Source organism: Anastrepha ludens, chromosome 4, assembly GCF_028408465.1.
Source record: "Anastrepha ludens isolate Willacy chromosome 4, idAnaLude1.1, whole genome shotgun sequence".
NCBI lineage: Eukaryota > Metazoa > Arthropoda > Insecta > Diptera > Tephritidae > Anastrepha > Anastrepha ludens.
This window is the reverse complement of record NC_071500.1, coordinates 48,577,440-48,594,546: the sequence shown is the minus strand read 5'-3', so window position 1 is coordinate 48,594,546 and position 17,107 is coordinate 48,577,440. Positions and strand designations below refer to the sequence as shown.

Here is a 17,107-nt window from a genome sequence, read left to right as displayed (position 1 = left end):
TAATAATAATGGACTTATAGAGAATCACATTTTATTTTCTATAAAAGCTCTTTGCGGGCGGAACAGTGAAAAGTGATGAGTTAAGTTAAAAAAAAATATCTCACGTATTGAATAGCCTCTCCCTAAAATTTATTCTCATCCATACCTTCCGATTTTTGTATGGCACAAACTCCCTGAAAAAAGCTATTACCAAACGTAACACAATTCATCACTTGCTCTATGTAATTCCACTTAAGAATCAGTAGTGCGAATACACTTTATTCATCTACATTTTTTTACCAGGTACAAGAAACCATTATGTCAAAACTGGATCGGCGACGAAAAGGCGTATATGGTCCGCCCCTAGGCAAAAGGGTAAACTTGTGCAACAAACTGCAAAAAATTATCGATTTACATGACTATATTTTATTTTAATTATTTTGATGCAACACGTTAACTTCTTTGCAGTGTTTAATATTTTGCGACGATGTTGCCATGCCATCCAAAGACACATACGGTTCGCAGCCGCCACTCGAATTGATACGCCAATGGCTGGATCACGGCTACTGGTCTGATTTGGTGGATACAACAAAAATCGAGCTGGTCGATATGGTAAGAGAGGGAGGCGTGTAAAGGTAAAATTGTTTATGTTGGTGACTTTCTGGCGGAAAAGGCTGTAACATGCAGTTAAAACACACACATGCAAATGTACATATGCACATATGCACATATTTCTATGAACACTGGCATTGCACTGCTCGGTGCGAATACACAATGCACTTGGCCACGTAGTTGTTCAATGTGTTTTAAGTTGATTGCTTAAATTTACGAAATAAAAACTGGCACATGAATGCGAAAAGTCTTCCATTTAATTAAGTGTGAGGGCCTTTGATGACCCTGCAGCGTCCGAGCAGAACGAAAGTTACTTGCTGTGAAATCGAGCACCACACAGTTGCCGAAAAAATATTCTTTTGTTTGTTTTTTTATCAAGTGCGGGTGGAGCAAAAAGTAAAAAAAAATGTTGCATGCCTGTCAAGCGACAATGTGCATACATATATGTTATATTAAAAAATTACAACAATTTTACATCTAAAACTTTTTTACTCGTACATTTATTCACTCAGTCGAAAAAAAATAAAAAAAATGCACACATGCCACTCAAACCTTAATTGGTTACGCAAGTGCTTAACAGTAACAGTGTATTTACATATTGGGGGCACTTCCGCATATTTGGCTCTTTGGCAACGCGGTTTGCAGCCCACACAGCCAACCACGAAATTACCGTACATATTGCAAAAGTTTGCATTCCAAAGTTGTTTTTTGATGTTTTTTTTTGTTTTTAAATTCTCAACATTTTATTGCTTTTATTTGGCTTAAACTTTTTTTTTTTTTTGATGTTGGAGTTTTCCCTTTAACATTTTATTCATTGGCTTTATGTGAAATAAATTTTCAACATTTTTTACTTACGTCAACAAGCTACAAAAGAACAAAAAACAATACAACAAATGTGACTCCTGCATGTGTTGTTTGTTTGAACATTGGCATTGCCGTTTTTTTGGTTTTATTTTTTTTTCGAATATTATGTTGTTGTTATTGTTATGCTCATTGACTTTATTGTTTTTCGTCCGCTTGTTATGCAGAGCTTCCTCGGCGCAATGGGCGTGCCGGGTGGCAGTAATTTTATCTTCCCGCGCTTCTATCGTCACACATTCCTTGTTGCTGTGGACTCGTTCGAGGATTCGACCATCATTAAAATATTCACAGCGATTGGCGATTGGCATTTCAGCAAGGGATTTCCTGAAAAAGTGGCATTGCTATCGCGGGTAAGTGTACCTAACGGCACAACTGAAGTGAAATAAAACATAAATAAATAAAAACAGCTTAAATGGATCTGCACATAGGAATTTAAAACAACTGTGCATGATCATAGAAGATAAAGGCGGCTCCAAGCTTTATTTAAAAGTGTACTTCATCTCTGTCAGAGACGAGTTAGATTCGGCATTTCCGCTTGGAGCCAGCTTTAGAGTGACGAAACGCTGTCACTAAAGTTGCTACTAAATTTTCAAAATTAAGCGAACTTCAACTTCTGCGTGGGTTCGGAGCATTTAAGTTGTAGTTTTTATTGAAATGAAAATGAATAGGCATTTTTTGGGGGGATTGAGAGGTACCTCAGTATTATAAATGAGTAATGAGTATTAAGAATGCCAAAAATATACACGGTGGTCCATTTACACAAAAAAGAAAAAAAAAAAATATAATAAAAATAAAAAATTTTTTGGAGTATTCTTATATTTATGCAAATATTGTATATAATATTATATATATAATGAAATTATATATTTATGAAATTTAACTCAAGTGACAACCTCGGCGCATCCTGCTGCCCAGTTTTCCTAGTCCTTGATGACGGTTTCTAGCTCTATTTCACGAATAGCCGGTGGTCTAGAAATTAAAAAAAATCGATTTTTGTTTTTTCGATATTTCGAAGTTGTAGTATCTTATGAATATACTGTGAAATTTTCATGCGGAAATTCCCAATATTATAGCTTCTACAGCCCATTAACTACTCAGCCGAATCGTCTGAAACTTTAATAAATTTTCGAGCTTTAGACCATCGGGACCCCTTAAAAGCATAAATAATTAATGGACTTTTTCATAACATCGGCCCAAAAAGTCTAACAGCGTAAAATCACAACTGCGAACTGGCCAAGCGACCATCGCCAAGACGATTACCGACCTTGACGCTCAAAAGGTAGATTGTGGCGTGGCCTGCGTGGCAAGGCATACCATCCTACTAAAGCCAAAGATCGTCGAAGTCCATGCCTTCAATCTCCGGCCACAAAAAATCGTTTAACAATTCTGAATGGAAGTCATCTTTGATCGAAATAGCGTTTCCAGCAGAATGTTCAAAGAAAAGTGGGCAAACTGTCATTCTCTGAGGATGCATTAGTGGGTCACGACGATCACGTCGGGCTTTCCGATAACCAGATGTGGGGGTTTTGCTTGTTAACAAAGCAGCTGAGATGAAAATATGATTTTTCGAACAAAATCGTTGTCCATTTCGTTTGCAATATTTCTGAATTTAATTCGAGCATAAGGCTTTTCACTTCATTCCGCGTTGTTTATGTTATTTATTCGGTGCTGGCGTTCAATGTCAGAAAATTCAGAAAAACATTCCCACATCATTATACCCGTCTGCAATGCTTAAATGGACCACAATGTGACGTGGTTCGTGGCGTCCCTTCAAAATAGCAGAAAAATGCTGTTCTGGTTTTTATGCATTCATTTTTAACAAATGTAATATAATAATTGCACACTTACTTGCTGAAGCTACAGTGCCTTCGTTACAATGCTTATGATCTTTGCGTGTAGCCTCTTGCTTCTTAAGATAGTGACTCCACGGAAAATCCGCTTTTAATAGCTTTTTCGCCATGTAATGAAGAGTGCCGCGTGTAATATCGTTCATATGCATTTATTCTCAAATGTCTCCGATGATATGGATCACGACGGCGATAGCAATGCTATAAATGAGATCCCTCCGGCTTCAGTAGACGAAATAATAGAAGAAATTTCATATCTAAAGATAAAAAAATCGCCAGGCTACGACCTCATTACTGCTGAAATATTGAAACAGCTCCCGAACAATATTATTGCTGTGTTGACGAATATCGTCAACACCGCATTTAAGCTAAAATATTTTCCAATATATTGGGAAACAGCGGAAGTCGTTATGTTCAATAAGCCAGGTAAAGATACTCACGATGTAACATCATACAGGCCTATCTCCGTTCTTCCAATAATATCGAAAATGGGGGAAAAATTGTTAATCAAAAGGATCAACATAATAATAGAAAACAAAAAAATTATACCGACGCACCAATTTGGATTCCGCACGAAGCATTCGACTATCGATCAGGTACATAGGATAGTGCGAATAATAGAAAATGCTTTTGAAGAAAGAAAAACCTGCTCTGCGGTATTCCTTGATATATATAAGGCTTTCGACAAAGTATGCCACTATGGGCTACAGAAGAAAATAAATGCGTTACTACCCAAACAGTACTCCACCATCCTACATTCGTATTTATCCGACCGTTACTTCAGAGTAAAACAAGAAGATTCATATTCATATCTCAAACCAATCAAAGCAGGGGTTCCCCAGGGAAGCGTACTTGGCCCTTTATTGTATTTGCTCTTTACATGCGATCTGCCATGCAATTCAAACTGCGTAACAGCTACTTTTGCCGACGATACAGCTATTCTTTCGATAGGAAACACGGAAAACACATCGACATCACAATTACAATTAGCCATAAATGAAATATATGACTGGACCAATAAATGGCATATTAAATTAAATGAAAGCAAGTCTGTGCATATAAATTTCACCCGAAACAAAATCAAATATGTTCCAATATATTTAAATGGTAGACAGGTTCCATACTCAACTACTGCAAAGTATCTGGGCATGACTCTAGACGCCAAGCTAAGATGGAAAGCCCATGTAAAGAAAAAGAAAGAAGAAATGGAATTAAAATACAGAAATATGTATTGACTTATGGGAAAGGAATCAGCACTATCCACCAATAATAAAATGATTGTATACAGACAAATTCTGAAGCCTGTATGGTCCTACGGCGCACATTTATGGGGCTGCTCCAGCCAAAGTAACATTCAATCTATACAAAGGCTCCAAAACAAAATTATTAAATGTGCAGTCGGGGCTCCGTGGTATATCCGTAGCTCCGATCTTGAACGCGACCTAAATATTGACTCGGTGGCAGACACAATAAAAAAGATGGCAAAAGCCCACGATGAAAGGTTAAAAAACCACGTCAATACGGAGGCCACTATTCTCGCTAATCCAGCTAATTGGAGAAGAAGACTGAAACGCGGAAAGCCCAAAGACTTAATGTACTAACCACACCTTAGCGTTAATTGTTGTATATACCTTATTTTCTAAATTCTAAACAAATTGCTCGTTAGTTATTACAATTTTTCTTTGTAACTAGTCGCAGTGTAAAATAATAAAAAAAAAGAAAAATGTCTCCGGATTAACCGCGCCATTGGTGGTGATACTTTAGAGAGCAACAGATCTTGAAGAGAAGGACAAATCGTCTAGATGTGTTACCATCATTCGTCGTACACGTGCATTACTTTACCGTGTCTATTCGAATGTCTAATTATACTCGAAATTTCTGCAGATTTTCGCTTTTCCTACCCTCCTTTGCTTTTTTTGAGTCAGCACTTGTGGGAGGCCATTGCTTAAAAACCAGAGACTCTGACGAGTAGCTGCTTTGACCTCATCACACAAAGACTGCACATTTCTGTGGATTTTGCCCAACAAATGAAGGATGTGACTCCAGAGAGAGTTCCTGTTATCGCTTGAGCTGTTTTTCCATCCACTATTGTGAAAAATAGCTCATTTTTTGGAGAAAAAAAAAAATTTTTAAATCTATGTTGCAAAAAATCTATGCAAAATATTCAATGTTGATACAAATAATGAAATCTAGAAAATGAATTCGAAGCAAGTAAAATTTTGAAAAGTGTGCGGTGCTACGTGTAATGCATGTAACTCGATAGGGTCTGAATAAAATATATCCAATCTTAATACGCGTATTGCTCCCTACCTCATTGAGATCGGATAAAAATCACGCACATTTTTTATATGTTAATACTAAATTACCGTCCATCCGCCTGAGGTTACAAGCCATAACTCTCATTGCTTATGATTTGTTTGATTCCGAGAATTAACAGCCAAATTTCAGCACTTAGTTACTTGTTTCAATATCGTTTCTTATAATATGTTTTATAAGTGATTATAAAATTCGAAGTATATACACAAGTATGAAAAAGTTTTATTTCATTTTCAGGGCCTAGCTGAAGCCATGGTCAGCGTGTATCGTCAAGCACTCAGAGTTTTCCTACCAACACCTGCAAAATCTCATTACACCTTCTCACTACGTGACATTACTCGCATCTTTCAGGGCATTGTCCTCGTTCCGGCTAAAAGGCTGCAGGAAGTGGAGAAGCTGGGCCGTTTGTGGGCACATGAAACGTATCGTGTGTTTTACGACCGGTTTGTATGCCCTTTTTTTATTATGCTCTTAAATGTAGAATGCTTACACACACCTCAGTCGCCTATACGGAATGTATTTATCCGTGTATATGTATGTGCATACTTACTCGCGTTATAAGGGTGTCAGTTACTTTTACAGTCGCCGTTTTTGCAATGTAAATTTTTTACTACATTTTTTTCCTTAATTCTTGTGTGCAAAAGTTGATTTTATATTTGTATGCAGCTCTACTCGCCGTAGTAGTGTCATGTGGTAATTATAGCGTGCACTCGAAAGTGATAGTATTACAACGATATGTACATATGTGGGTGAATATAGGCGCAATTTGAATGTGGTCGCCAACTCAGATAAAATATTTATTTAACATTCTTATCCTCAGTCACGGTCAGTCAGACCGTTTATTGTTCACAGAAGTATATACATAACACATGGGCTGAAAAGTCCCGGGTCTAACGAAGAAAACACGTTTTTTTGTTTAAAATTAGCTTTATTCATAAAAGCAATTCCCATCAAGAGCAACGGAATCATTCCAGCGTCGCTCTAAAATTCCAATACCATTTTTGTAGAACGATTTATCTATTGCCTCAATATATGTCTCAGTTTCAACGATAAAATTTGAGCGAAATTTTGGACCGGTAAGCATTTTTTTAGCGAATAGCGGAGACCCACACAACTCTTTTAAAGCCATTGCTTCACTTGAACGATATTTTTTCTCCGTCAAGAAGCGATGTAAAATTAAGAGGCGAAATTCTTTTTGCTTCATTGTTTTGAAAATAACAAAAGTAGCGCCACTCTCAGCCCAATAACTCAGGAACTAATGAGCCATTCATGAAATTTTATCAGATGCCTTTTTAAGGTTAGCACTAACTAAAAAAGAGTTGAATGTAATAAAACTAATGCCATCATGTGTTAGGCTCGGCACTTTTTAGTCCATGTGAAGGCTCGAATAAAAAACGAATATGTTTATTCATTTATTTCAATATAAATTTAGTCTATGAAAATGCAAGTTTCGTTCAGACTATCGACAAATAAAGAGTTGGTTTCTTAAGTCACTAAAAATTATTTACAAATTACAGAAATGAAAGTAAACGATTAAAAATTGGCGTTCAAAGTTTTAGCAAATTCATATTTCGCTAAGGAAAAACCAATCGATATAGAATTCGAGATCTTATTCAATAAGTGTACGCGCAATTGGGGCATTACTCGGCAAAACTACACTTTGCTCCTGGAATGCACGCATCTGTGTTTCAAGTAGAGGTGAATGCTGTTCTAGAAGCAATGAACTTTGTTGTGGAGAGGCAAATATATACGTGTCTGCAGCGCCAGCCAAGCTGCGCTCATGGCAGACATCCCCCCAACCACTTCAAGGGTAATTGAGTGCTGCAAGTCCATTTTGAATTATGTCGGCAGACATAATACCCTGATGCTAACATGGATCCCAGGATACATGGGTATCGCGGGTGACGATATCTCTGACTCTTTAGCTAGGATGTGCTCTGAGCTCAGTTTCTTTGGCCTGAAGCCCGTTCTACCACTCCTTCTGCAGCCATCAAAGCCACGATTAGCAAACGGGAGAGAGAGAGAGGCTGATGGAGAAACCAACCGACTGGCGCAGATCCTCCTGTCATTAAGTAGCGAGAACTGTAGGCAGCTGGTTCGACTGATGATGGGTAAGTGACCTATGGGCAACATATCGAAAAGGTGGGCAAATGATGCAGTGGACCACTTTCTTTGCGTCTGCCCGGCCTTCACTCGAATCAGGCTTGCGATCTTTGGTACTGATGTGTTAAAAAGCAACCACTTTGGTTCCTTGGCACCACAAGGTCTACTAAAATTTCTACGGAGGACGGGGAGTTTTAAAGAAAATTAAAAGGGAACCTGAGTACAGTACAATGGACTTAATTTTAACTGAGTGCTGTACTTGCTAATCAGCCCTGACAAAAAAAAAAACTTCATCAAACATGTCGACTCTATTGTTTCTCAAGCTTTCTTTGAGCCGGGATTCCATAGAAGATATACAAGTGAATTCAAAAATTCCCTGCACTTTAAAGAATTCATTAGTAAGAAGTCAGCTATATTATTGTTATCCGGTGTAGAATCCCTACCATTCGGTTTGAAGTAGTTCAAAAACTTTTACCTAGAAAGCTTTACTTAAATTAAAATGGCGCAGAGGGCTGCAATCTTACATTGGCAGATGGAAAGTCCTTGACTTACAATCTTTTCAAGATCAGAGAACTCATCGGTACAAAAGTGAGTTGCGAACAAAGAGCTAATATCAAATTTTTTTTTTTAAATCGGTAAAACGTTTACCGAAACATTTGAATTGATGAAAAGAGTTTATGGCGTGCCAGAATTCATGAGTGATTTAGACGTTTCAGAGATGGTTGGGGTGACATAAATGACAATGAACATACGGGCCACCCAAAATCAGTAATCACCAAAACTCCATCGAAATTGTTTGTAAATTTATCAAAAATGAACCAAAATCATCATTGAAATTCATGGAATCGGAGTTTAATATCTCCAAAACATCGATTTGTTGCATTTAACCGATCATTTGGGCTTACGAAAGCTCTGTGATTGTTTCATTCAGCAAAGACGAGAACTTCAACAAGGAATTGTCTGAGAGGAGTTCGTGTCAACGGGCCAAGCCGTCGATGGAACTGTCTATCTTGGCGTTTTGAAGCGTTTGAATACCGCCAAGGAGGAAGCTGGTGCTTATTGCACGGTAATGCACCATCTCATCGATCTACTCTTGTGACTGATTTTTTGACTAGAAATCTCATTTTAACCATCAACCACTCACCGTACTCGCCTGATATGGCTCTCTGTAACTTCCACCTTTTTTTTTTAAATTGCATTTGGCCATGAAAGGAAAGCGTTCGTAGTGGACATCCTGAAGAACATTCCGATTTACGACCTGAAACCTTTTAGATCGCGCAAAACAGTGTATCGAGGCCAGAGTGGACTATTTTGAATAAATAAACTCCAAGTTATCAGAACAAATCTCCTCTCCTATCTCCTCCTATTTAAGCTCAGTCTTGTTTATTTTCATAATTGGATACAATAGTTACCGATATTTTCATAATTTGATACAATAGTTACTGTTAAGAGTGAAACGATATAAAACTACTCAATTGTTTGAGGTAAACGTTTTTTATTTTTCGACATAGAGTCCTTTTAGGCTTATACACTTCGACCAACGCTATCCTAGTTTGTTGATCACTTCCGAATAATAGGATTTGTCCAAGTCTGATTTGTCTATTTTTTTCTGTGCTAGCCATTTATTCAAATTGGGAACAATAGTAGTAGTTCGAGGGATCCAAGAGAGCCTATTCTGGAGAATAGAGGGGATGTGAAACGAGTTGTGATAGAAAAAAAATCAATCGACTTCCTCGGCCTAAACGAATGCTAAGCACGAAGTATTATTTATGGAAGAACACACACCAATATACCGATCTGAAATTTGGTGTGTGTTCTTCCAAGAGGTGCTACTAACTAAATATAACCTCGATATGCGCTAGTAGTGCCATTTATCTGGCTTTGTGCAGACTTTTCAAACGCTGGAATAATAAATAGTTTGTTTAGTTGCACTTTGTTGTTTGTTTCTTGATAAGATTTTAAACTTAGACATATACCTAAGTATGTATGTATAAACACCGATAATATTGAATTTTAATATCGTTTTCTTCCACTTACAAAGCAGACAAACTTATTTAGATTTAAATAGCTTCCTTTTTAATTGCCAATTGCGCCAAGTAACCACAAGTAATATGGCTTAATAATACTCATTCGTCCGTTTGCTAACTTTTGAAATTATATTTTGACAATTTAGTTCATTTATATTCTCAGTTTACAATTCACCTAACAGCTTATTTGTCATTGGTTGTAAGCGCCTGTATTACGGTTATTTTACCCGCATTGGTATAATTCAATTTTATATACCGCGCGTTATTCACTGACCCGACTGTATTTTGCTATTTTGCTTATTATTATTATAGCCTTATTGAGCAACTGGATCGTGACGCACTATTGGACATGGTGAGTACTGCATGCAAAACCAATATACGTTTCCCCCTGGAGCAGGCTTTCGCCGACCGCGTATCCGAGCCGGGCGCCAAAGTGACTGATGATGATTTGCGGAATTTATTTTACGGCAATTATTTGGAACCAGATGCGGATCCGAAAATTTACGATGAGGTCGAAAGTTATGATAAATTGGAAAAACTGATGCACTACTATCTACGCGATTATAATACATTCTCGCACACACCAATGGACTTGGTGCTGTTTCGCTTCGCCATCGAACACATATCGAGGTGAGTAAAGTGGCGGTCACGGAAGTGCCCAAACGGCTAACCGTCCGACAGTATGACGACAAATGAACAATAACTACACAATCACACATCCATATATTTTCCAAGCATCTGTAGACTACTGCTCGTCTCACGGCTGTGTGCGTGCCATATACAGCTATGGACAGAGAAATGGTGCACTTCGCCACAATAACATATAATGACGATTATTTTTACTGGATGACCTAGTAAAACAGTCACTTTTGCACAAATCTATTCCTTTATTTTAGCATTATAAAAAAACGCTAAGTATATAGCAATATAATATACACAACTTTATGGAGTTCGAAAAATCGAATTTATCACATTTTGCACTGGACACTGAAATGGCGCACCTTAATCGATCTGCATGAAAAACAGAAATTAGTTATTGCAATTTGGTAAAATTTGCTTATTAGTTGTTTTATGGTGCAGTTAGTTTTGTTGGCTATCCATTATTTTTTAAAACAACTTCACACCAGCGTGGTAAACTTTCTAATAAATTTTGGTTTTCTTCCAAATGGATAGAAGAGCTCCAGACTTCTTTTATTCTTAGCCAAAGTTCATTGGCACTTTTAAATTTTGTTTGCCAAACCTTAGCTTCCACAGATTTTCAATGGCGTTAAGGTTTGAAGCTTTGCATTGGCCACTCGAGAACTGAATTTTTTTCTTTGGAAAGCCAACTTTTTATCACTTGCTTTATGCGTGGATTCGTTATCCTACATGAATAACCAGTTTAGTGACATGGACTCGAAGATACATTGCTCATTCGTACTTTTGAAAATATCTGGATAAGCAACCTTATCCACATTGTTATTTATTCTCACTATGAGTCCAACTCCATACCAGGAAAATGATTCCCAAACTTTCAAGTTACCCCCACCGGGAATTACGCTCTTTGCAGTGTACTAGGAATTGAACTCTTGGTTTTTATCACGAAGAACAAACGTCTTCTCGTAACAATCGTATTAACTTTAGTTTCGTCCGTAAAAATTATTATTTTCCAGAATTTTACGTATTTGTGTCAAGTACATTTGCGAAAGACGAACATGCCTTAATATTTTTACCGACAGTTACGATTTTTTTTTCTGCTGGCCATGTCAAATTTATTTTTAATTTATTATTTCTTGATATATTCAAACTAAAATGCTCTTTTATTTCGAGCGTTATTGCTCAAAAGGACTTAAAGAGTCACGCTTATTTTTCTTAACGATAACCTTGTCCTGCTGAATTATAGTCTTTTGCGCAGGCGTCAAAAAGAAACATTGGAAAAAATGACGGGACTTATTCCGATATTAGAGGTTTACTACATAACATTAGCATAAAAATATTGTGTTTACGAATATCAGCTAATTTTCTAAAAAATATAAATTCGTATGGAGGACACTGGAAGTGCGCTATTTCTGTGGCCATAGCTGCACGTGACTTAATTCATGCAAGCGCAAGTGCAAATGGCAACCAGTCAAGTGTGTGATTGCATGTGCAATATTCACCAATATCCTTGCTTATGAATATGTGCACTCGTGTATAGAAGTGTATGTGTCAACGCAATACGGCAGCTCTATTAATTTTATGTTTTTGTGGTAGCACACTGATGCTGCGAGTACCGCCGCGCTGCCCAATGAAGCCTGTACTTTCGCTTACGTTCATGTGGTTTTCATCATAACCGCCAAAGCGTGCAACCAGTGGCCGTGTTGCACCGCTGGTCATCAAACCGATATAACAGCGAAATTTACTTATCTGCTCATCTCGATGCCATGTCATTGTACGCACAATTCACTCATTGCCGCATTCACTCATCCGTTGCATTTCATTTCATTTGATTCCACACGTTGCTGATTTGGTTTATCTCACGCTGTTGTTTTTATTCACTTTTGCCTGCAGAGTCTCCCGTGTACTGCAAATGCCACGCGGTAACATGCTCATGGTCGGTATGGGTGGTTCGGGACGCCGTAGCTCATGCAGATTGGCCGCCAGCATTGCTGATTGTCGTCTGATGACGATTCAGGTGACAAAGACATACTCGCAAACCGATTGGCGTGATGATCTAAAGAAGATATTGATGACAGCCAGTTTCAATTTAAATCATACGGTATTTCTTTTTAGTGATGCACAGGTGAGTTGAAACGAACTTAATTAAATATAGTAAATAAGTAGTAATAGTAAAGCCTCAAAGGGCGAAAAAGAATTGAATAGCAAGGCAGGAATATTTAATTTTAGTATTCTTTACAATGTTTTTAAGTATATACAAACATGCAAATAATTATATTGTTATAGATTACAGCTCTGAGCCAGTGCATTGTTACTTCCAGTCACAACATAGCACTTCATGGGTTTTTCGAACAAAACTGTGGTCAAAGAATTTGAAAATAGCCGAGGTTGTAGCACTTCGGGGTTCAGCTTTATAACCTTTGAAAGGATTTCCAAAGAAAGAAACTGTTTCAACCGCCGCTTGCGGCAAATGAGCACAGATTCTGCACTGCTATGATTTTCAGTTGTCTAAAAAAGGAATGAAAAGTTACTAATATACTAGGTTCTTCAATAAGTTTTGCAGTTCGATAAGAAACACAAAGGTTTGAACAACACTAGGGTTTGAAATACACTTTACGAGGGAGGTTCAATAAGTACACGTGTTAGAAATGAAGACACGCTCAAATCATTTTTTAACAACTCGAAAAAATAGGATTTGTTAAACTCTTCAAAATACGCCTCTGTCTCGGTGATGACTTCTTCGTTTGAATTAATTTTTTTTCCACGAACGATTTCTTTACGTTAGAGAACAGGAAAAAGTCACAGGGAGCCAGATTGGGCGAAAACCGGGTACGGGGGGGGGTACGGTAGCAATTCATAGCGCAATTCATGCAGTTTGGCGGCGACAAATCCCTATGAATGTGCTGGTGCATTATCGTGTTAAAACAGCATCTTCTTTTTCCCCAAATGCAACCGTGTCTCCTTCAATTTATGTGAAAACCGTCTAATAACTCACTGTAGTATTGTCCAGTCATCGTTCTTCCTTTTTTTTAAAAGATCTCTGAGGATGACGTCTTTACCTTCTTTGGAGCAGATTCACCGAGATAAATTTATTGTTTTGATTGTTGCTTAGTTTCTGGTGTGACAATTCGACTAGACTCGGTGACAACTCGACGCAACAGTTTCTTCGAATCTCGTTTAAATTGCTCCAAACATTGCTTCGAAATTAACAGCCGCATACGCTTGTTGTTGCTTGTGAGCAATCGCGCCATCCATCTATCCGACAATTTTTTCATCACCAACTGTTTTTAGAAGGGATAATAAAAAAAAAAATATATATAAAAAAATTGTATGCATTGTTTATTAGAATTTAAACCTTATAAAAAAATTTATTTTAATTTTTCCTTACCAAAATTAGTATATAAAGAATCAAGTGACCCAAAATACAATAAAAAAGTTGCTCCTCGTTCTGCATCATTTCTCCTTGAAATGTTGATGGATCTATAAAAAGTAAAAAAAATCTTTTAAAATAAAGTTGTAGTTATAGCCTGTCGCGCGGGATTTTTGAATTTCGAAAAATTTTGCAATTTGTGGCATTTAAAAAAAGTATGCTTTTTACGTCATAAATGTCACACTTTAATTATGTTTATAAATTTTTTTAATAAAAATATCAAAAAGCAAATCTATAAAGAAAACACTTTCGAATATTAAAAAAAACCGCATCAAAAATATGAAAAACTGTATGAGTTATCATGCAGACCGAGTTTCGAGAAAAACGAGTTTAAAGTTTGAAGTACAGGAGCGCGCGGACCGCTCTCTACCGAGTAAATGGACTGTAGAGGCTATAATATTAGGAATTTCCGCACGAAAACTTCATATCGAAATAAAATCGAAAATCAAAATATCTTTTTTTTTAATTTTAGGACGTACATATGTAACCCCTTAAGCTAAGAGCGTAGGCTGAGTTAGCATACAAATCGTGTGATTCTGCTTTAACAGCAGAGTCCTTAAAAGACGGTATTGCTGAAGTTTCGATTCGGTGTAAATCATATGATTCTATAAATTTTTAGTTTATTTGAAATGCAGATTCGAGGATTCTTAATACATTTAAGCCAAGTTAAGTTGCATTGGTAACAGTTTTAGTATAAGCAGGCTTCAGATTTAAGTGTTTTGTATACGAGAGTTTGCATATAAGCAGCACGCTCAGATATTTATGTATATGCGTTAACAATTTTGATGTATAGTGGCTCAATAAAGAACTCGAACACCCCAGTGATATGGTTTTAAATAAAAAAAATATATATTCAAATGCAAATCGAATGCGTTTATGTGTCACATTTATTTTCATACTTCAAGCGTGTTTTTCAAAACTGCAAAAAACATAATCAAACTTCAACTCATTCGTACATAGAAAATGCAGACTAAATACTTGACAAAAAAGAACTCGGACATTTATTTTTTCTCACAACATTCAGTCTTCTTGGCATGGACTCGACCAGCTTCTTGCATGTTAAAGGATATATTTCCCCCCACTCTTCTTTAATAGCATCTTCTAGATCTTTCTTGTTTCTAGTGACATGCTTTTTCAATTAGTTTTCTAGTTAAGCCAACAGATATTCAATTACATTGATGTCTGGAGATTGTGGAGGTGTTTCAAGTACTTTAGGGCAGTTGCACATACCGCATAGACGGACATCTAGTGCCTTATGCTTGGGATCGTTGTCGTGATGATACTGGAAATTGTATTTAATTCCCAACTTTTCAACACTTTGGACCAAATTTTCTTTCATAATTGTTACGTATTGTTTGTGGACTATATTGTCGCTAATGAGGCACACATTTCTAGTACCAGCAGCGGACATACCATACCATTACCCCCGTGTTTAACTGTCGGACGTAAGTTTTTTTCCAACGTCTCTTCATGAGGTCTTTCACACGCATATGATTGTCCATATAAAATGCAAATAAAATGTGCTTCCAGAACTCGAAATCCTTATCCCCATGATGCTTTGCGTTTTATTCTCTTATGTCGGTTAATCTCGTTAATGAAAGAATTTTTCCGTGCTTCTTCTTCTATTATAATTATTCTATCGCATCACTATACGTATACTTTCGAGGTTGCAGTCATTATTAAGGTGTTGCGTGACTTCTGTTGCAAGCTTTGGTGCGCTCAAATTTGGATTTTTCTTAATTTGTTGCACTATCCACTGTTCATCTGCATTCGAAAAACGGTTTTGGTCGTTCTTATTTCTCCTTATTTTCCATGGATTTTGTTTCTTTTACCACGTCGTATGCAGTGGAGCGGGATCTATCTACAACTTCTGCGATTTCCCGAACGGTTTTACCCATTTCATGATGTCTAATAATTAAATGTCTGACTTGAATTTGGACTTTTATTCAACAAAACATGACTGAAACTTTATTTTAATTTATTACGTTTGGTTCTTTCTTTGCACTGTTCTACCCAGAGCAAATCAATTGTGGGATTCCCCGTTTTAAAGTGCCAACTTATCGCAATATTGCCAGATGTCCGACTTCTTTTTTAATACCAAATTTTTTATAACAGGAAGATAATAGATTTGTAAATTATTCTTCTTCTTCTTAATTGGCGCGATAAACGCTTACACGATTTTGACCGAATTTAATAAAGCGCGCCAGTCGGTTCTGAAGTCAATTCCTTCTCCACCTGATCTTTCCAACGCAGTGGAGGCCTTCCTCTTCCTCTGCTACCACCAGCTGGTACCGCATCGAATACTTTCAAAGCCGTAGCGTGTGTATCCATTCGGACGACATGACCCAGCCAACGTAGCCGCTGGATCTTTATTCCATCGCCTGCGATATTCGCCGTTGCCAATGTGCAAAGGTCCAAAACTCTTACGCAGTATCTTTCTCTTGAATACTCCAAGCGCCAAATACGCAGAAGGAAAATATAAAAATAAAAATATTTAACTGGCCTTTCTTACAAAAATTTTGAATTTGAAGCTGCATACTATGTATGTCCGAGTGCTTTATTGAGCCACTGTTTATATTTATATATAATTAGGAATTAGAAATTAGAAATAAATACTATTTATTTTCGAAACATAAAATTAAAAAACACATTGATGTTTCTGTTGTTCAATAATAATAACTATAATTCTTCATAATTATAACGGCCGTGACTGAAATAAGATATGGATGGTGTGTAGTACACCTGGCAAATTAAATTTTGATTCTTTACGTATGTATGTACATACCAAATTTAAGAATGAATTTGAGGCGATGAGGAAATGCTATAAATATAATACTATATGGCAATTGTGCATTGCGATCTGGCAACCTATCTGTACATTTCCGTGAATACGGGTCGTCTAACTAAAGGTCGTGTTTCTATTGTTCGTATTTCCTTACACTTACTAAATCGTTTCTAATAATATAACTGAATATAATTTAATAATAACAAAATTGTTAATTCTGTTGTTGTTATAAATATTCGTTACTTATTAGAACATAACTGAAGGAATGAAATGTCGTTTAACACCAAGTAAAACTGCTCGCTTGGACTATACATAATCATGCATAGATCAAATATTGAAATATTTCTCGTAATAATTACAGTTATGCAAAGTATGTAGGCACACTACACAGGGTGTCAATTAGATGGCATAAACAACTTTTTCTTATGCTCGATAAATTTGCTTAAATCGTTTCTCTCCCATTTCCAGTGGCGCGTATGAATGTGGCTGCAACCGTTTAGCTGAAAATTAC

General features: G+C 36.8%; 1 protein-coding gene across 1 annotated transcript in view; it reads left to right on the top strand.

The window, feature by feature from the left end:
- LOC128862224 (dynein axonemal heavy chain 3) overlaps nt 1–17,107 on the top strand; it is a 279,729-nt gene that overhangs the window by 148,160 nt on the left and 114,462 nt on the right. The window contains exons 38-43 of the mRNA XM_054100729.1: nt 283–354; nt 448–591; nt 1,620–1,802; nt 5,853–6,058; nt 10,058–10,375; nt 12,275–12,506. Coding sequence (XP_053956704.1) covers nt 283–354; nt 448–591; nt 1,620–1,802; nt 5,853–6,058; nt 10,058–10,375; nt 12,275–12,506 — 1,155 coding nt within the window. The remainder of the gene's footprint in view (nt 1–282; nt 355–447; nt 592–1,619; nt 1,803–5,852; nt 6,059–10,057; nt 10,376–12,274; nt 12,507–17,107) is intronic.